The following is an 18,234-nucleotide window of genomic DNA, read 5'->3' on the forward strand; positions in this document are numbered from 1 at the left end:
CGGCCACTAAAATATACAGTTTAAATGATTGTCATTAGGCTGGCTGTAGAAATAGTCATCGCCTATGTAAAGGTTGAACCCAAGGCTAACAGGCCACACACACACACACACACACACACACACACACACACACACACACACACACACTTGCCATTTTCGTTTTCAGTTCATAGAGGAAGGAAGCAGCCAGTTAAATACGCCATGGGGCTCAAAAAGCATCTAGATATCAAAGTTAATTAAATCGTTAAAAGGAATGTGCTATTATGATTTTAAATATTCATTACTTTGAAGAATAAACTGTACAAATGGATGTGAATACTTGCTTTGGTTTTATTTCTAAAAGTTCTGTAGAACATAGACCAGTCTGAAGAAGAGTCTTGACCTAAATCATCGGCGATACCTTCTCTCCAGAGATGCTGCCTGACCTGCTGAGTTACTCCAGCTTTTTGTGTCTATCTTCAGTGTAAACCAGTATCTGCAGTTCCTTGTGTGGAAAGGAACTGCAGATGCTGGTTTAAACCAAAGATAGGCACAAAATGTTGGAGTAACTCAGCGGGTCAGGCAGCATCTCTGGAGAGAAGGAATGGGTGACGTTTCGGATCGTGACCCTTCTTCAGACTGAGAGTCTGGGAGGGGGAAACGGGAGATTTGGAGCGATATAAAGATCTCTCGTTTTCCTTTCCCTTGACCCCCAGTCTGAAGAAGCTTCTCGACTCGAAATGTCACCCATTTATTCTCTCCACAGATGCTGCCTGACCCGCTGAGTTACTACAGCACGCTGTGAAACGTCACCTATCCATGTTCTCCACAGATGCTGCCTGACCCGGTGAGTTACTCCAGCACTCTGTGAAACGTCACCTATCCATGTTCTCCACAGATGCTGCCTGACCCGCTGAGTTACTCCAGCACTCTGTGAAACACACCCTTCCTGGAATGGGTGACCAGAACGGCAGCCTACTCAAAGTTTTACAAAGCTGCAACGGGGTCATAAGGTCATAAGTGATAGGATCAGAATTAGGCCATTCGGCCCATCAAGTCTACTCTGCCATACAATCATGCCTGATCTATCTCTCCCTCCAAACCCCATTCTCCTGCCTTCTCCCCATAACCCCTGACACCCGTACTAATCAAGAATCTCTCTATCCCTGCCTTAAAAATATCCATCGACTTGGCCTCCACAGCCTTATGTGGCAATGAATTCCACAGATTTACCACCCGCTGATTAAAGAAATCTCTCCTCATCTCCTTCGTAAAAGAAAGTCCTTTAATTCTGAGTGTATGGCCTCTGCTCCAAGTGGACCATGAGTGGAAGAAGGGTCTCGACCCAAAACATCACCCATTCCTTCTCTCCAGAGATGCTGCCTGTCCCGCTGAGTTACTCCAACTTTTTGTGTCTATCTTCGGTTTAAACCAGCATCTGCAGTTCCTTCTTACACACGAAGGGAAACATCCTCTCCACATCCACTCCATCCAAGGCTTTCACTGTTTGGTAAGTTTCAATGAGGTCCCCCCCCACACTCATCCTTACACTCAGTGAGTGAATGGTGTTGAAAGGTCACTGATAGGACACTCAAGGTGTGATTGTGGAACTGTGTGTGTGTAGTCGTGCAGGCTTATGTACCTCCACACTAGCCCTGTTTGGCAGTGAACACATCAGAAGGAAGCCCGCTACAACAGCAGTGCCTGCTACAAGCAGCAGTTAGGATACATCAACACCATGAACTCACCCCAGGTTCCTTGAGCTATCGGGATTTCCTTTCTTTATAGCGGGTATCATGTTGTAGAATCTGTGGGTAACAAGGGCAAATCAAACAGTGGAAACCCATCACCAAAGTAGCAGCTTATTGGGAGAACTGTGACGTATATTTATGGTTACTTACTTTTTTAAGACGTTTTTCTTATCATTTTTATGGAAAATAAGGAACTTTGAAAATCCACCCTTTAAAAAGATTTCAAATGCAATATCCTAAAGGTAAGAATGGGACAAAGCAGTTAAAGGTACAAATCACTGGATTATAAATACTCCGTGGTTTATTTCGACAATAAGACGGTGCTGGAACACTTATCTATTTTAAATTAAGCTGCAGTTTGCCAGCAATTTGTTTCCATCAGTATATGTATTTTGTGAACAATCAACTCTTCATAGATTCATAAATGATAGGAGCAGAATTAGGCCATTCGGCCCATCAATTCTACTCCGCCATTCAATCGTGGCTGATGTATCTCTTCCTCCCAACCCCATTCTCCTGCCTTCTCCCCATAACCCCTGACACACTGTTTAATGCCTGAGGAAGGGTCTCGACCCATCCCTTCTCTCCAGAGATGCTGCCTGTCCCGCTGAGTTACTCCAGCTTTTTGTGTCTAATGAACTGATAATTAACTGACAACTAAAAGGTATAAGAATGAGCATGTTAAAAAATGTGAAATGTAGCTTTAACTTTTTAGGGATAAATCGAGTCAAAGCGGAGTGTTGTAATGATTAAATGTCCTCGTTAACAACTGGCGATGGGGATGGACAAGATCAACCTCGACCCAGCACTTTGTATCCTGTCTTGCTCACACGGCAACACCTGACAGAGAGAGCATGGACACAGGTGGAAGGCCTTAAACAAAGACCATGTTATGTTGGTGATGCTGTAAGTCTCAATAGCCTTTTACCACGACAACGGATAATTCCTTTGTGCTCAAGGTCGCAGATATTATTGGCTGCCCAGTAGCAGCAGCGGCTGGAAAAAGCCACAAAGTGCTGGAGTTATTCAAATCGTTTGCTATGTCGCTCTTCAAGGGAGATGCTAAATGCATTTCGTTGTCTCTGTACTGTACACTGACAATGACAATTAAAATTGAATCTGAATCTGAATCTGAATCTGAGTATCACAACAGCATCTGTGGAGAACATGGATAGCAAACGTTTCGGGTCGAGACCCTTCTTAAGACGTTGTAGGGAGGGGAAAGACAGCTGGAATAGAGGAAGGACGGGTAAAGGTAGATATGGGTGAGGGGGAGGGGGGGGGGGGAGAGGGGGGAGTTTAATAAGCAGGTGTTTGGACAATGGTCAGAGATGAAAAGATAGAAAGTGTGAGTGAGGAATAGAAGAGGTGCAAATTGTGAAGCTAGATGAAGGAATATGGGTGGAAGGGTAGAGTGTGGAAATGGATACAAGTCCAGGTGGGTTAAGGGGAGGGAGGGGGGAGGGGAAGGGGAGGAGGGGGGGGAGGGCAGATTTCACCTGGTCAGACAGGTAAACCTTTGCTCACCTGAAGGAGGAATCGACGATGGTGAATTTCGTGAACATCGCCGCAGGAATATCGGGAACATTTGGGAATTTTCCCACCAGCCTCTTTGTTGCACATGTCATAAATGTAGGGATCGTTGATGCTGCAAAACACAAAACAGGGGAACGCTGAGTTAGTGAAGGCCCAGCAGGAACAGATCCCAAATGTTGCAGGGAGCAAGCACACTGTAACACCTTGCCTCACGTTGGGATAGTTTCCCCAGCCACTGGCGGAGGTGGACATATGTTGCTAAGTGTTTCAGCTGTAAAATAAGTGGTGGCAGCTCACTGACCCATGGACAACAGTGGGACCAGTCCATGGACCTTAGACTTTAGAGATACAGCATGGAAACAGGCCCTTCAGCCCACCGAGTCCACCCTGAACAACAATCACCCCGTACACTAGCACTATCCTGAATGAATGAATGAATAAGTTTATTGGCCAAGTATTCACATACAAGGAATTTGCCTTGGTGCTCTGCCCGCAAGTGACAACATGACATACAGTGGCAGTTAGGAATGACACATAAAACATTAAACATTAATAATAAAAACCCTACACACACTAGGGACAATTTACTATTTTACCGAAGCCAATTAAACTATAAAAAACCTGTACGTCTTTAGATTGTGGGAGGAAACTGGAGCACCCGGAGAAAACCCACGCAGGTCACGGGGAGAACTCACAAACTCCGTACAGACAGCACCTGTAGTCAGGGTCTCTAGGGTCAAGCAGCAATTCTGGAGAACGTGGATATCCACAAAGCCCCTCGGGTAACGGTCCAGGAGGTAAGATGGTTTGGAACGTACAGGGAATATAGGAGCAGATGTTAAATGGTTCCATTATACATTGAATGAAACATTACCTCAAAGAATATACCACTGATAATGAGGAAGGAAACACCAGGCAGGACAATTTGGCCGAAACTGGAATAGTTCATGGAACTCAAACCGGGCTGTCTGTGGGAAGGTATTTGAGCAGCACAAACAAGACAAGACACAAAGTACTGGAGGAACTCAGCGGGGCAGGCAGCACCTGTGATGCATCTGTCCATTCCCTCCACAGATGCCGTCTGACCCACTGAGTTCTTCCTGCACTTTGTGTTTTGCTCAAGATTCCAGCATCTGCAGTAAACACATCCTTGGCAAGAACCAACAAGGCCAGAGAACCTCCATAAATGATAGGACCCTAGACAGTGGAGATCTTGGAGTGGATATCTAAATCCCCAAAGGTGGAGATCTTGGAGTGGATATCTAAATCCCCAAAGGTGATGCCCAGTGGAATTAGATGGTTTAGAAGATAGAGAGAATATTTGGTACAGTATATAGCAGCAGAGGTCAAATAGTTCAGATGAAAGATTACCTTGAGGGATGGTGTTTGGTGCAGTAAACATCACCAGAAGATGACAGTGTGAAATTCTCACAGATGTAGAAGTGATTTAGTCCAAAGAGCAGGACACCTTCCAGCAACAGTGAGCCTTCAGTGATGATGAGGGACACCTTCATGTTGATCTGTCAAAGAATGCTTTATTAATAACCATATATATTAATATATACAATTCAATGTCAGGTTCTGAGCAGCCAACAAACATGGGCTGAATAGATAAAGGAACCGGCTTAATAATGTGTTTTAATTTTTAAGGATATTTTTAAGGCGGAGGTTGACAGGTTCATGATTAGTGCGGGTGTCAGGGGTTATGGGGAGAAGGCAGGAGATTGGGGTTGGGAGGGAGAGATAGATCAGCCATGATTGAATGGCGGAGTAGACTTGATGGGCCCAATGGCCTAATTCTGTTCCTAGATCCTGTGAAATGATATGATGGATGAACATAAATATTTGGAAATATGCGTCCCTACCTTCTCCTTGTCAACCAGTGCCTGGAGAATGGCCTGCCGCTCCGCACACTGCTCGAAGAACTCCTCAGACTGGACACTCTCAGTAAGTGCAGGGAAGAACGTCAGCTGGTTGCAGTCAATGCCTTGTTCATCGATGTTACTCTCCCCAGCTGCACAGAACACACATTAATGCTGAGTGTACATCGATGTTACTCTCGACAGCTGCACAGTACACACACTAATGCTGAGTGTACATCGATGTTACTCTCCCCACTGCACAGAACACACACTAATGCTGAGTGTACATCGATGTTACTCTCCCCACTGCACAGAACACACACTATTGCTGAGTGTACATCGATGTTACTCTCGACAGCTGCACAGTACACACATTAATGCTGAGTGTACATTTTTAGTTTAATGTATTAGAAACACAGAAACATAGAAAAATAGGTGCAGGAGCAGGCCATTCAGCCCTTCAAGCCAGCACCGTCATTCAACATGATCATGGCTGAAAATCTAAAATCACTACACAGTTCCTGCTTTCTCCCCACATCACACGATTCCGTTAGCCCTAAGAGCTGAATCTAACTCTCTCTTGAAAACATCCCGTGAATTGGCCTCCACTGCCTCCTGTGGGAGAGAATTCCACAGATTCACAACTCTCTGGGTGAAAAGGTTTTTCCTCATCTCAGTCCTAAATGGCCAACCCCTTATTCTTAAACTGTGTGTGACCCCTGGTTCTGGACTCCCCCAACATCGGGAACATTTTTCCTGCATCTAGCCTGTCCAAACCTTTAAGGATTTTATATGTTTCTATAAGATGCCCTCTCATCCTTCTAAATTCCAGTTGGTGCAGTGGCGCAGCGGTAGAGTTGCTGCCTCACAGCGCCAGAGACCTGGGTTCGATCCTGACCACGGGTGCTGTGTGTACGGAGTTTGCACGTTCTCCCCGTGACCTGCGTGGGTTTTCTCTGGAAGCTCTGGTCTCCTCCCACACCCAAACACGTAGGTTAATTGGTTTTGGTAAAATATTGTGTGTAGGATAGTGCTAGTGTATGGGGGTCGCTGGTCAGGACAGACTCAGTGGGCTGAAGGGCCTGTTTCTGTGGAATAGTAGACTAAACCAAACTATTCTGTGTCGTACTATGTTCTAAAACATGCAGAAGTGCTCACCTCAAAGGTGTAAAAGGAACTAAAAACAGTACATTATTCTTCAGAACCCTGAAGAAGGGTCTCAACCCAAAACGTCACCCATTCCTTCTCTCCAGAGATGCTTCCTGTCCTGCTGAGTTACTCCAGCATTTTGTGTCCATCTTTGGTTTAAACCAGCATCTGCAGTTCCTTCCTACCCAGTACATTACGCAATGTTTTTCTTGTGGACTAAAAGCTGTCGGCGAGCATATATATATAACAGCTCTTGTGGCTCTCGTGGCTGTTGTCTATCAATCTAGTTTTTATCTTTTGCTGTTCAGATATGTACCGCCACGATGTATGCATTGAGTTTGTGTCTTCAGTGAACAATTAATTTCTCTCTGCCAAAGGACCCATTGCAGGAGGTGTCTTCAGGTGACCAATTAATTTCTATCTTGCCAAATATGACCAGAGCAGAGCTGCTCACTGCAGGATTGGTCTGTGGCAGGTTAAATGTGTATAGTCTGGCTTCAAGAATAGACCCTTAACCTATTCTCTATCAATGGTCCACAATCAGCCCCGATGAATGAGAAAAGACTATGGGCCGACTGGCTCATTCTACCCCTATCATTCGACTGAAACACAAACAATTATTTACTCAAACATAAAGCTTGTGGTACATGACAACGAAGCTAGCGTGGCATAACTTCATTCATTGGGATTGAGGCAAACAAATTGCATTAGTATCTTAATAAATTTAATGTAAATACTGTCCACAATTTATAGACCAAAAATTAAGAAGCAAGCAAATATTTTTCAAAAACGAGAAGTATCAGCAAATCAGGCAGCGTCTGCAGAATTAAGGGCCTGTCCCACTTACGCGACTGCCGGCACCTGTCATATGTCGTTGTCAGTCGCCGAAAATGTCCAACATGTTGAAAATCCAGTGGCGATCAGAAAGACGCTACGCCTCTTTGGGCGACTGAGGAGACGACTCACAACCGTACAGGTGACATGTCGCGGGGTGAAGCCTGTACGGTGGTGAGTAGTCGCCCAAAGAGTCATAGAAACATAGAAATTAGGTGCAGGAGTAGGCATTCGGCCCTTCGAGCCTGCCGCGCCATTCAATATGATCATGGTGATCATCCAACTCAGTATCCCGTACCTGCCTTCTCCCATACCCCCTGATCCCCTTAGCCACAAGGGCCACATCTAACTCCCTCTTAATGCCAATGAACTGGCCTCAAACCCTCTGTGGCAGAGAGTTCCAGAGATTCACCACTCTCTGTGTGAAAAAAGTTCTTCTCATCTCGGTTTTAAAGGATTTAGGTCCTGGATTCCCCAACAGGGAGCAATCTTAGCCTGTCCAACCCCTTAAGAAACTTTCTATAAATCCCCTCTCAATCTCCTAAATTCTAGAGAGTATAAACCAAGTCTATCCAGTCTTTCTTCATAAGACAGTCCTGACATCCCAGGATCAGTCTGACCTTCTGCACTCCCTCTATGGAAGTCGTACCTGGGGAAGGTCCAAGTCGTTTGTTCTGGATTTTCAACATGTTGAACATTGTCAGCTACCTGCTGCGACTATGACGGGTGCCGGCAGTCGCCAAAAAAGTCATGTAAGTGGGACAGGCCCGTTAGTGTTTTGAAGATTGAGGGGAAACTTGATTAATGTACATACTATTATCAGAGGCATACTGGACATATGGTGGGCAGTTGGAATCTTTGCCCAGGATGGAAATGTCACAGATTAGAGGGCATAGCTTTAAGGTGAGAGAGGGAAGGTTTACTGTAGACGTGCGGGGAAGTGTACAGAGTGTGGTGGGTGCCTGGAACAAGCTGCCACAGCTGGTGAAGGAGGCACATACAATAGATCATTAGTTCTAGGAGCAGGATTAGGCCATTCGGCCCATCTAGTCTACTCCACCATTCAACCATGCCTGATCTGTCTTTCCCTCTCAACCTCTTGATGTGGACTCGGTGGGTCAACAAACGGGCCTGTTCCCATGCTGTGTCTTTCCGTCAATCAACCTCATCGCAGGGGTTGCCCGGCAGAGAGTTTACCCTCTGGAGTTTGTCAAAACGCACCCAGCTGCTGACATGATTTTCTAATGTCCTACAGGTTGCAAATTGGTGTTGTTGCTGCCAATTAGGTCTTCCCAACACCAGCCGCCCATCATCTTCAGCGGTCACTCGAAACGAGTATGACTGTCCTCTCATGGAGGTACGCCTGTGCGTGACTTTGTTTAACGTGAGGAGACTGGTGCACAGACAGCCACCACATGGTCCTTGACAGATCTGGGTCAGGATCCAGTGGCATGGAGTCCAAGACGACCGGAGACCCTTTTCTGCTGCAGCCTTCATCCGCCATGGGTGGCCCCACCAGGAGCATAGCTCCAGACAGCATCGCTCTCAGGATCTCAGGTCCACACAAGCTTCTCCACCATGACAAGGTGACAATCCACCCACTACTCTCTCCATTACTATTGGAAGGGGCTAGGGCAATATATAGATATATAGTTTGTGACCATTTTACAGCATGTGAATGCCCCCAGAAACAGTAACATGTCGAACCACTGCCTTGTCTGTGACAGCACGGCATACTGGCGGCTGTAAAATGCTTCAATCATCCCACTACAGCCAAGAGTGTTGTGTGAACCACTGCAGTTTATGCATCCTGCCACCTTCATGTCCACAAAAACAGCCCTGTTTAGAACTTAACATTTGCTGCACAATTAGTGGCCAGAGAAAGGACAAATCTACTTCACATCCTAATAATGCAAAGCATGGAATTAATTCTCTGTCCTAATGAGCAGATTTCCCAACGCAGACTAATGCGAATATTCAGATCTAATCTTACTTCACGATTGGCCTCTTTGCTACGACTCGCATCCGGAGGATACTTGATGCAAATGGTTTGTCGTCTCATCTTCTTCCTCATTCGCCCTGGCCCCTCAGCCATGTCGAGGATGCAAGCCCCCTGCTGTGGCCCTGATGATGGCCCCCACAAGCCCCGCTCTTGCAGCAGCTGCTCTTCAACTTTGGCCCAGTCCATGGCTGCGAGGCTCACAACGCACTTCTGCATCTGGGGACACAAGTGAGAAGTGTCAACAGATGGCATCGACGCTCGCTGCAGCTGGCAACACAAATGCCACTTTCCCCCCCCCCCGCACATATAAAACAACACTGCTGGAATACACCACATACGTCCTGCATATGATCACAGAGCTACAGTGTGATACAGCATGGAAACAGCCCAACTTGCCCACACTGGCCACACAGTTTGGTGCATGTATGGAACGAGCTGCCGGAGGTACTATCGCAACTTTTAAGAAACGCTCAGACAGGTGTATGGATAGGACAGGTTTAGAGGGATATGGGCCAAACATGGGCAGGTGGGACTAGTGTAGATGGAGCATGTTGGTCAGTATGGGCAAGTTGGGCCGTAGGGCCTTTTTCCACACTCTATGACTCTATGCCTATTTAAACTCCTCACGAAACATAGTCATAGAGTGATACAGTGTGGAAACAGGCCCTTTGGCCCAACTTGCCCACACCGGCCAACAATGTCCCAGCTACCCTAGTCCCACTTGCCTGCGCTTGGTCCATATCCCTCCAAACCCGTCCTGTCCATGTACCTGCCCAACTGTTTCTTAGACGCTGGGATAGTCCCAGCCTCAATGACCACCTCTGGCAGCTTGTTCCATACACCCACCAAAGTTACCCCTCAGATTCCTATTATAGGTTTTCCCCTTTCATCTTAAAGCTATGTCCTCTGGTCCTCGATTCCCCTACACTGGGCAAGAAACTCTGTGCATCTACCCGATCTATTCCTCTCATGATTTTATACACTGTGCATCCCGCTGTAAGAATCTCACACCAGTGCCTAATGCAGACCACGCACCTAATGGGCCTGTCCCACTTACGTGACTTTATCGGCGACTGCCAGCACCCGTCATAGGTCTTTGCAGGTCGCCAAAAATTTAAACATGTTGAAAATCCAGCGTCAACCAGAGTTGCCTCTTTGGGCGACTAGGAGACGACTCACGACCATACAGGCGAACTCTGGCGACATGTCGCGGGGTGAAGCCTGTACGGTCGTGAGTAGTCGCCCAAAGAGCCGTACCTTGTTCTGGTCCCCGCATGATTTTCAACATGCTGAATATTTTCTGTGACCTGTACCACCTATGACGAGTGCCGGCAGTCGCTGAAAAAATCGCGTAAGTGGGACAGGCCCTTTAGTGTTTTGAAGATTGAGGGGAAACTTGATTAAAGTACATACTATTATGAGAGGCATACTGGACATATGGTGGGCAGTCAGAATCTTGGCCGACTTTTTTTATGCTATCTAGCCTGCTGAGTTACTCCAGCTTTTTGTGCCTATCTTCAAAGTAAAGACAGATGAAGACAATTAAGACTTTCACAGTGGAGACTTAAGGATGAAGGACCAATGGCTTTCTAAAGGATAAAAGGTACAACATTTAATGCAAGTTGAAGTCTGATAAAGTCCGACTAAAGTGTTCAAGAAGGAACTGCAGATGCTGTAAGATTGAGGGTACACAAAAATGCTGGAGAAACTCAGCGGGTGCAGCAGTATCTATGGAGCGAAGGAAATAGGCGATGTTTCGGGCCGAAACCCTTCTTCACTAAAGATTGTTCAAAGGTCTTCAATGAGGTAGATGGGAGGCCAGGACCACACACTAATTGATGAATGGACCTGATAATAGCTGGGAGGAAACTTTGAAATGAGAAGAGGATTTCAGGTGATGCATGACTGCTGTTGATGCCAGCGTTGTGAAACGTTACCTGTATGTGGTCAATGTGGAGGCTGGCAAACACTTCCTGCCCAGTTTTCCTTTGCTCGTCCATTCTGATGGTGAAATCCTGCACGGACACACAGCGGGGAGATGTATGATTAGATATGCACAGTGAAACTTCCATCATCACCTCCAACATCTGTAATCCCAATGGTTCAACACCTCACTGACTGGGCAGTGTTTGATGTCAGAAACAAGGAAGTGCAAATGCTGGTTTACACAAAGAACATGTGTTGACCTATCAATTGCCAGGCTTTGTCCCCCCATCCCCCCCCCCCCCCCCCCCTCATCCCCCCATCCGTTTATCAGCTTCTACTGTTAGTCAAAAGGAGGATACAACCCAAACCATCACCTATCCATGTTCTCCAGAGATGCTGCCTGACCCGCTGAGTTACTCCAGCACTCTGTGAAACGTCACCTATCCATGTGCTCCACAGATGCTGCCTGAACCGCTGAGTTACTCCAGCACTCTGTGAAACGTCACCTATCCATGTGCTCCACAGATGCTGCCTGACCCGCTGAGTTACTCCAGCACTCTGTGAAACGTCACCTATCCATGTTCTCCACAGATGCTGCCTGTCCCGCTGAGTTATGGTGCAGCAGCATCTATGGAGCTAAGGAAATAGGCAACTTTTCGGGCCGAAATCCTTCTGGAAATAGGCAACGTTTCGGGCCGAAACCCGGAAGGGTTTCGGCCCGAAACGTTGCCTATTTCCTTAGCTCCATAGATGCTGCTGCACCCGCTGAGTTACTCCAGCACTCTGTGAAACGTCACCTATCCATGTTCTCCACAGATGCTGCCTGACCTGCTGAGTTACTCCAGCACACTGTGAAACGTCACCTATCCATGTTTTCCACAGATGCTGCCTGACCCGCTGAGTTACTCCAGCACTCTGTGAAACGTCACCTATCCATGTTCTCCACAGATGCTGCCTGACCCGCTGAGTTACTCCAGCACTAGTGTTAGTGTGCTGGGACTGCTGGTCGGCGTGGGCTGAAGGGCCTGTTTCCGCGCTGTATCTAAACTAGACTAAACACAAGATGCTGGAGTAACTCAACATGTCAGGCAACATCTCTGAGGAACATGGATAGGCGACGTTTCGGATCGGGATTCTTCAGTCTGGTTGTGAGGGGGGGGGGGAAATCTGTAAGAATTTCTTATTCCCACACTAAACAGTGCAAAAATTAATTGAAAATCTATTCGCAGATAAGGAGTGGCTCAGTTTGGGGCTATGATTCCCGTTTACAGCAGCACGCAAGGAGTTCCGCTAATCTTGACTAGGTTATAATTCGCCACCACACTATGCTTAGTTTGAGTTCTCTCCGTGCAAGTAAGGTGGCAGACGCAAACATAATTACACGCTCCCTGCTGTGAACTAACATGGGTTGTACAAGCATGGTACAGATGTGTGCTGGCCCCTGTCCAAAGCCAGATACCCCACTGAGAAGTTGCATTCATTAGTAGCTCACAGCAGGAGATGCTTGCACAACATGAAGGCAGTGATTATATTGTGTTTGTTTACAGGATCATTAAGCTTTTAGTCACAGCTAAGCACTGACAAAACATTATTGTTACTTAACTGAAACTCTCACTGAATTAACTCATCAAACATATATGAGCTGGGGCCCCAGCGAGACTGTACAATTGCTAAGCTAATAATATCGTCCAAGGTCATTGCTTGTTACCATGCCACTCAATCACTTTTGCTGATGATGAGGACATAATGGCTGGTTCTCTGCCACGACGGTGGTGGTGCCACAATGCCCCCTGTTGTCATAAGTGATAGGAGCAGAATTAGGCCATTCGGCCCATCAAGTCTACTCCGCCACTCCATGGTTGATCTATCTCTCCCTCTCAACCCCATTCTCCTGCCTTCTCCCCATAACCCCTGACACCCGTACTAGTCAAAAATCTATCTATCTATCTCTGTCTTAAAAATATATCCATTGACTTGGCTCCACAGCCTACTGTGGCAAAGAATTCCACAGATTCACCACCCTCTGACTAAACAAATTCCTCCCCATCTCCTTCCTAAAAGAACGTCCTTTAATTCTGCGGCTGTGCCCTCTAGTCCTAGACTCTCCCAAACAGCACAAAGATGTTCACTGTATCTCGGTACACATAGCAATAATTAACCAACACAAATACCATTTGCGCTAGCCAGGACCGATGAGCACATCCCAAGGACTAAAGGGTGACAATAGACAATAGGAGCAGGAGTAGGCCATTCGGCCCTTCGAGCCAGCACCGCCATTCAATGTGATCACGGCTGATCATCCCTAATCAATACCCCGTTCCTGCCTTCTCCCCATATCCCCTGACTCGGGTCCACCAGGCTTCCCTACATTTAATCCCCAAGCCAGTTTTTCCCACCACATTTCAAGCTGCCGGGTCGCTACTGGGCATTCTGCTGCGGCCACTCCTCGCTGCTCCAAGGTCCCAACTGAGCTCTGTGATTTTTTGATGTAGGAATCGAACAGAATCAAGAAGCAGAATTCCCCTCATGGAAGAAATATGTAGAAATATGTGTGCATCATGCTGGGTTAGGGGGTTGGGGTGTGTGTGTGTGTGGGGGGGTGCAGGGGAACGAGAGGGGGTTGTGGGGTTTATTACTTGAAATTGGAGAATTCAATGTTCACACCATTGGGCTGTAAGCTGGCCAAGTTGAATACGAGGTGGTGTGGCCTCTGTTTGCATGAGGCCATGAAAGTGGAGGAGGCCCAGGACTGAGAGGTCGGTGTGGGAATGGGAAGATGAGTGAAAATGTGTAGCATTAGTGTGGGAGAACCAGCAGGCCTTGGTGGACCAGTGTGCAAGTGTTTGACAAAACGGTCACCTAGTCTATGACTGGCCTCACCGATGTGAAGGAACTCGCAATCACAAGTGTCTTCTGAAGCTGCAACTTACCACATTAAACAATGGGGAGATAACCACAATCCCAAAGCAGGTGATGGCACTTTCTCAACTGAGGGAGATTATATCTGGAATGCAATTGTCCATGAAGATATTGCATTAAGAATAATAAAAACCTATCTGGCTAATGACGCATTTCTGCAGAGGGACTTGAGGAAGCAGCGTACAGATGATATGATGGATACATCGGTTGTACAGGGGCGGCAGGAGATGTGGAGCAGCCTTACATCAGATGGGCCGAACGGCCTCTTGAGCAGCAAGCCCTTTCCAGTTCAATGTAGCTAACCACATGAAGGTATATAGGTTTATATTCAATTCACAAACCTCCACAAATACAATTAACATGATGCTAATTTACATTTTAATTACTTCGCATGAAAACAGTGCAGTCTCTGACAGTAGAACATAATGTCAACTTCATGATGCTGTGTTGGTAGACACTTAATGAACTTAATTAGATAATAAGGGATGTTAATTATCTCAGTAATATGCAGATAAACATATTATGCAAATGATACATTAATTTTTTCAAACAAAATTCCAGGATAGGTTTGTTGATTCACCCATTGTACAGAACCACATGCCTGTTACTGTCAGGCATGTAAACCAGCAGGATAACTCGTAACAGTAGCGCCACCAACTCAAACTAACACATGGTTATATTAACTAACTAATCTGTAGCCTCCTTTTTATTCTGGTATTTTATATAATTCACATGTTTAATCAATAATGTTTTATTATTAATGTTTAATGTTTTATGTCCCATTCTTAACTGTCACTGTACGTCTTGTTGTCACTTGCGGGAGGAGCACCAAGGCAAATTCCTTGTATGTGAATACTTGGCCAATAAACCTATTCATTCATTCAAAGGGAAGAGAATATATTGCTACTCCTGCTCCCTGGTAAGTGTGTTAGAATGTTTAAATGGCCGCGGGACTTGCCATCGCCCGCCGGGGGTTTTGACTCGGACTTTGACATCGGGAGAAGAATGGAGAGCAGGGGAGAGACAGGATTTTGCCTTCCATCACAGTGAGGAGGAGATTCACTGTGATGGATGTCTGTGTAAATTGTGTTGGTGTGTGCCTTGGTTCTTTTTTTGTTGTATGTCTGCAGAAACCAAATTTCATTTGAACTTCATTTGAGGTGAGGCGGGACAAAGCCTGGCAAAGTGATAGGTTTGGCTTAGCTAAGTTTATTTATTGTCACGTATACTGAGGTCCAGTGAAAAGCTTCTGTTGCGTGCTGACCAGTCAGCGGAAAAACCTCTCCGAGATGGCGCCCAAGCCCGGCGACTATTTTGTGAGTTGCTCACCGAAGTAGATCTGCAATCACACATTACACTCGCTCCACTCTTTTAAACCTCTACTCCGACAGGTGGAACACAGGTAAGGGGGTTCGGTAGGTAGTTTCAACAAACACCTGTGCTCGGCCCACCAAGGCTGACAGGTTATCCCGGTTGTTAAACCCTTCCCATTCCCACACTGACCTTCTATCCTGGGCCCCATCCATCACCAGAGTGAGGCCACTCACAAACTGGAGGAACAGCATCGCATCGTAGCTTACAACCCAGCTCCCTCCTTTATCCCCCGTCATCACTGTATTGCCCCTTTCACTCACCATGCTCCCCCTTTTCCCTTCCTCTCACCTGCATCATTCCACCAATATACCATCCCCTGCATATACAGTTCACTCCTCTTCTTTCCACATCTAGCACCCTTCATCTCCAGCCTTTGTCCACCATCACACACACCTCACCTGTATCCACCCATCACTTGGCAGGCTAGGTCCTGCCCCCATCCCCTTGTCCAGCTTTCTCTCTCCCCTACCACAGACTGAGGAAGGGGTTCAGACTTCAAACATTGCCCATACACGTCCTCCAGAGATGCTGCCTGACCGCTGAGTTATTTGTGTTGTTTTGTGTAAACCAACATCTGTGGTTCATCGTGTGTCCAACTGACACATGGTCGATTTAGAACTTAATCCTGTGCTCACTGCACCCTCCTCTGCTGTTATGTTGGCCATTTCAAAGTTAAACACTGCCTTAAATCTGGAGGCAGCAGTTTACCTAGCTTTTGATTTGATTGGGGATGATCAGCCGTGATCACGGTGAATGGCGGTGCTGGCTCGAAGGGCCGAATGGCCACCTCCTGCACCTATTGTCTATATTTCATATTTATTTACTGGTCAGTAAACAGAGTACTTGCTAAAATGCCAATGAGAGGGTGGAAGTCAAAGGTATTGAACGATATATTTTTAACCAAGTTAGAGTTGCTTCATCGAGGACTGCAGAAGATTTGCTCTACAATCATTGTCACACAGCACCAAACCAGGCCACTCGGCCCAACTCATCCATGCTGGCCAAGATGCCCCGGGTTTGGCCCATACATCTCTAGTCTTTACCTATCCATGTACCAGTCCAAATGTATTTTAAATGTTGCGATAGTCCCTGCCTCAGCTACCCCCTCTGGCAGCTTGTTCCATACACCCACCACCCTCTGAGTGAAAAAGTTGTCCTTCAGGTTCCTACCAGGCGACAGATAGCACAATGGGCTAAGAGTTCGGCTGGCGACCGGAAGGTAGCCGGTTCAAAGCCCGCTTGGAGTGCATACTGTCGTTGTGTCCTTCAGGCAATTAAACTTACCCCCCCCACCTTTCCTTAATGGAATGTTACGGCGGCTGGGTCACACCGCGACTCCCCCCCTTTAGGGACCACATTTGTCCTTACTGTCACTGACAATGACAATAAACATTTCATTTCTAAAATTACCCCCCTCCCCCCATCCCACCTTAAATCTTTGTCCTCTGGGTCCAGACTCCCCCACTTTAGACCACATTTGTCCTTACTTTCTGCTAAACACAAAGGCGTTACTAAGTACCAACTCCCATTTTAATATCTGTGGTATTTGGGAACAAGTTTCGAGATAGTTACATTTGATTTTACAGTGGAGTTTGATAATTAAGATTTCCTACAATATAGCTAAGCACAATTTAATCATTTAAATTTAAATAAATAATTTAATTTGAATAAAATAAATAATTTAATTCCCTCTGGCAAGAATTGTAACTTTGAGTGTATTGTTATAATAGTCATGCAGCATAGAAACCAGGCCCTTCGGCCCACCGAGTGGCGACTATCAAAGGCCCTCGTACACTCTCGCCCTCTTTTAATCCAAATTTTGATCCTCTCCACATTCTGACCAACGGCCCCCAGATTGTGGGTGACTTTGGGATGTGGGAGGAAACCAGAGCACCCGGAGGAAACCCACGCAGCAACAGGGAGAACGTGCAAACTCCACATAGACAGCACCCGAGGTCAGGATTGAACCTGGGTCGCTGGGGTTGTGAATCACCAAAGAGTGATGTGCAAATAACATTACCCTAACGAATTGTATCTTAACTTGTGGGATTATTGGTTATCAGATGCAAATGTACAGTTTTCTCACTCGCAAAAATATCATGACTGTGAATTGAGCTTTTCTCCTTAAAACTTGAGTTTAATTATAAATGTTGAGGTCAGTGAACAGTTTGTATTAACGGCAGATCACTGAGTGGGAAACACCTGCAAACTCCCAGAAGAACCAGCAAGAAATAATGTTCTTTCACTTTTGCACTAGGCTTGACTTTGCACTCTGCAATTATAAATGTTTTAATGGAGCTTTAAACGGCCTGTCCCACTTACGCAACTTTTTCGGCGACTGCCAGGCACCCGTCATAGGTTGTTACAGATCGCCGAAAATTTTCAGCATGTTGAAAATCCAGCGGGGACCAGAACAAGGTACGACTCTTTGGGCGACTACACACGGCCATACATAAAAACATAGAAATTAGGTGCAGGAGTAGGCCATTCGGCCCTTCGAGCCTGCACCGTCATTCAATATGATAATGGCTGATCATCCAACTCAGTATCCTGTACCTGCCTTCTCTCCATACCCCCTGATCCCTTTAGCCACAAGGGCCACATCTAACTCCCTCTTAAATATAGCCAATGAACTGTGGCCTCAACTACCTTCTGTGGCAGAGAATTCCAGAGATTCACCACTCTCTGTGTGAAAAATGTTTTCCTCATCTCGGTCCTAAAAAATTTCCCCCTTATCCTTAAACTGTGGGACCCCTTGTTCTGGACTTCCCCAACATCGGGAACAATCTTCCTGCATCTAGCCTGTCCAACCCCTTAAGAATTTTGTAAGTTTCTATAAGATCCCCGCTCGATCTCCTAAATTCTAAATACAGGCTTCACCCCGCGACATGTCGCCTGTACG

At 46.3% G+C, this 18,234-nt stretch overlaps 1 protein-coding gene across 1 annotated transcript in view; it reads right to left on the reverse strand.

Moving 5' to 3' along the window:
- Positions 1 to 18,234, reverse strand: part of wdfy4 (WDFY family member 4) — a 133,190-nt gene that overhangs the window by 45,181 nt on the left and 69,775 nt on the right. Inside the window, exons 41-47 of the mRNA XM_055661558.1 lie at positions 11,051 to 11,128; positions 9,105 to 9,329; positions 5,132 to 5,296; positions 4,638 to 4,786; positions 3,258 to 3,378; positions 1,881 to 1,966; positions 1,728 to 1,787 (exon numbers count right to left, since the gene is read on the reverse strand). Coding sequence (XP_055517533.1) covers positions 1,728 to 1,787; positions 1,881 to 1,966; positions 3,258 to 3,378; positions 4,638 to 4,786; positions 5,132 to 5,296; positions 9,105 to 9,329; positions 11,051 to 11,128 — 884 coding nt within the window. The remainder of the gene's footprint in view (positions 1 to 1,727; positions 1,788 to 1,880; positions 1,967 to 3,257; positions 3,379 to 4,637; positions 4,787 to 5,131; positions 5,297 to 9,104; positions 9,330 to 11,050; positions 11,129 to 18,234) is intronic.

The sequence above is a fragment of the Leucoraja erinacea genome, chromosome 34 (genome assembly GCF_028641065.1).
Source record: "Leucoraja erinacea ecotype New England chromosome 34, Leri_hhj_1, whole genome shotgun sequence".
In the NCBI taxonomy this organism is placed as follows: domain Eukaryota; kingdom Metazoa; phylum Chordata; class Chondrichthyes; order Rajiformes; family Rajidae; genus Leucoraja; species Leucoraja erinaceus.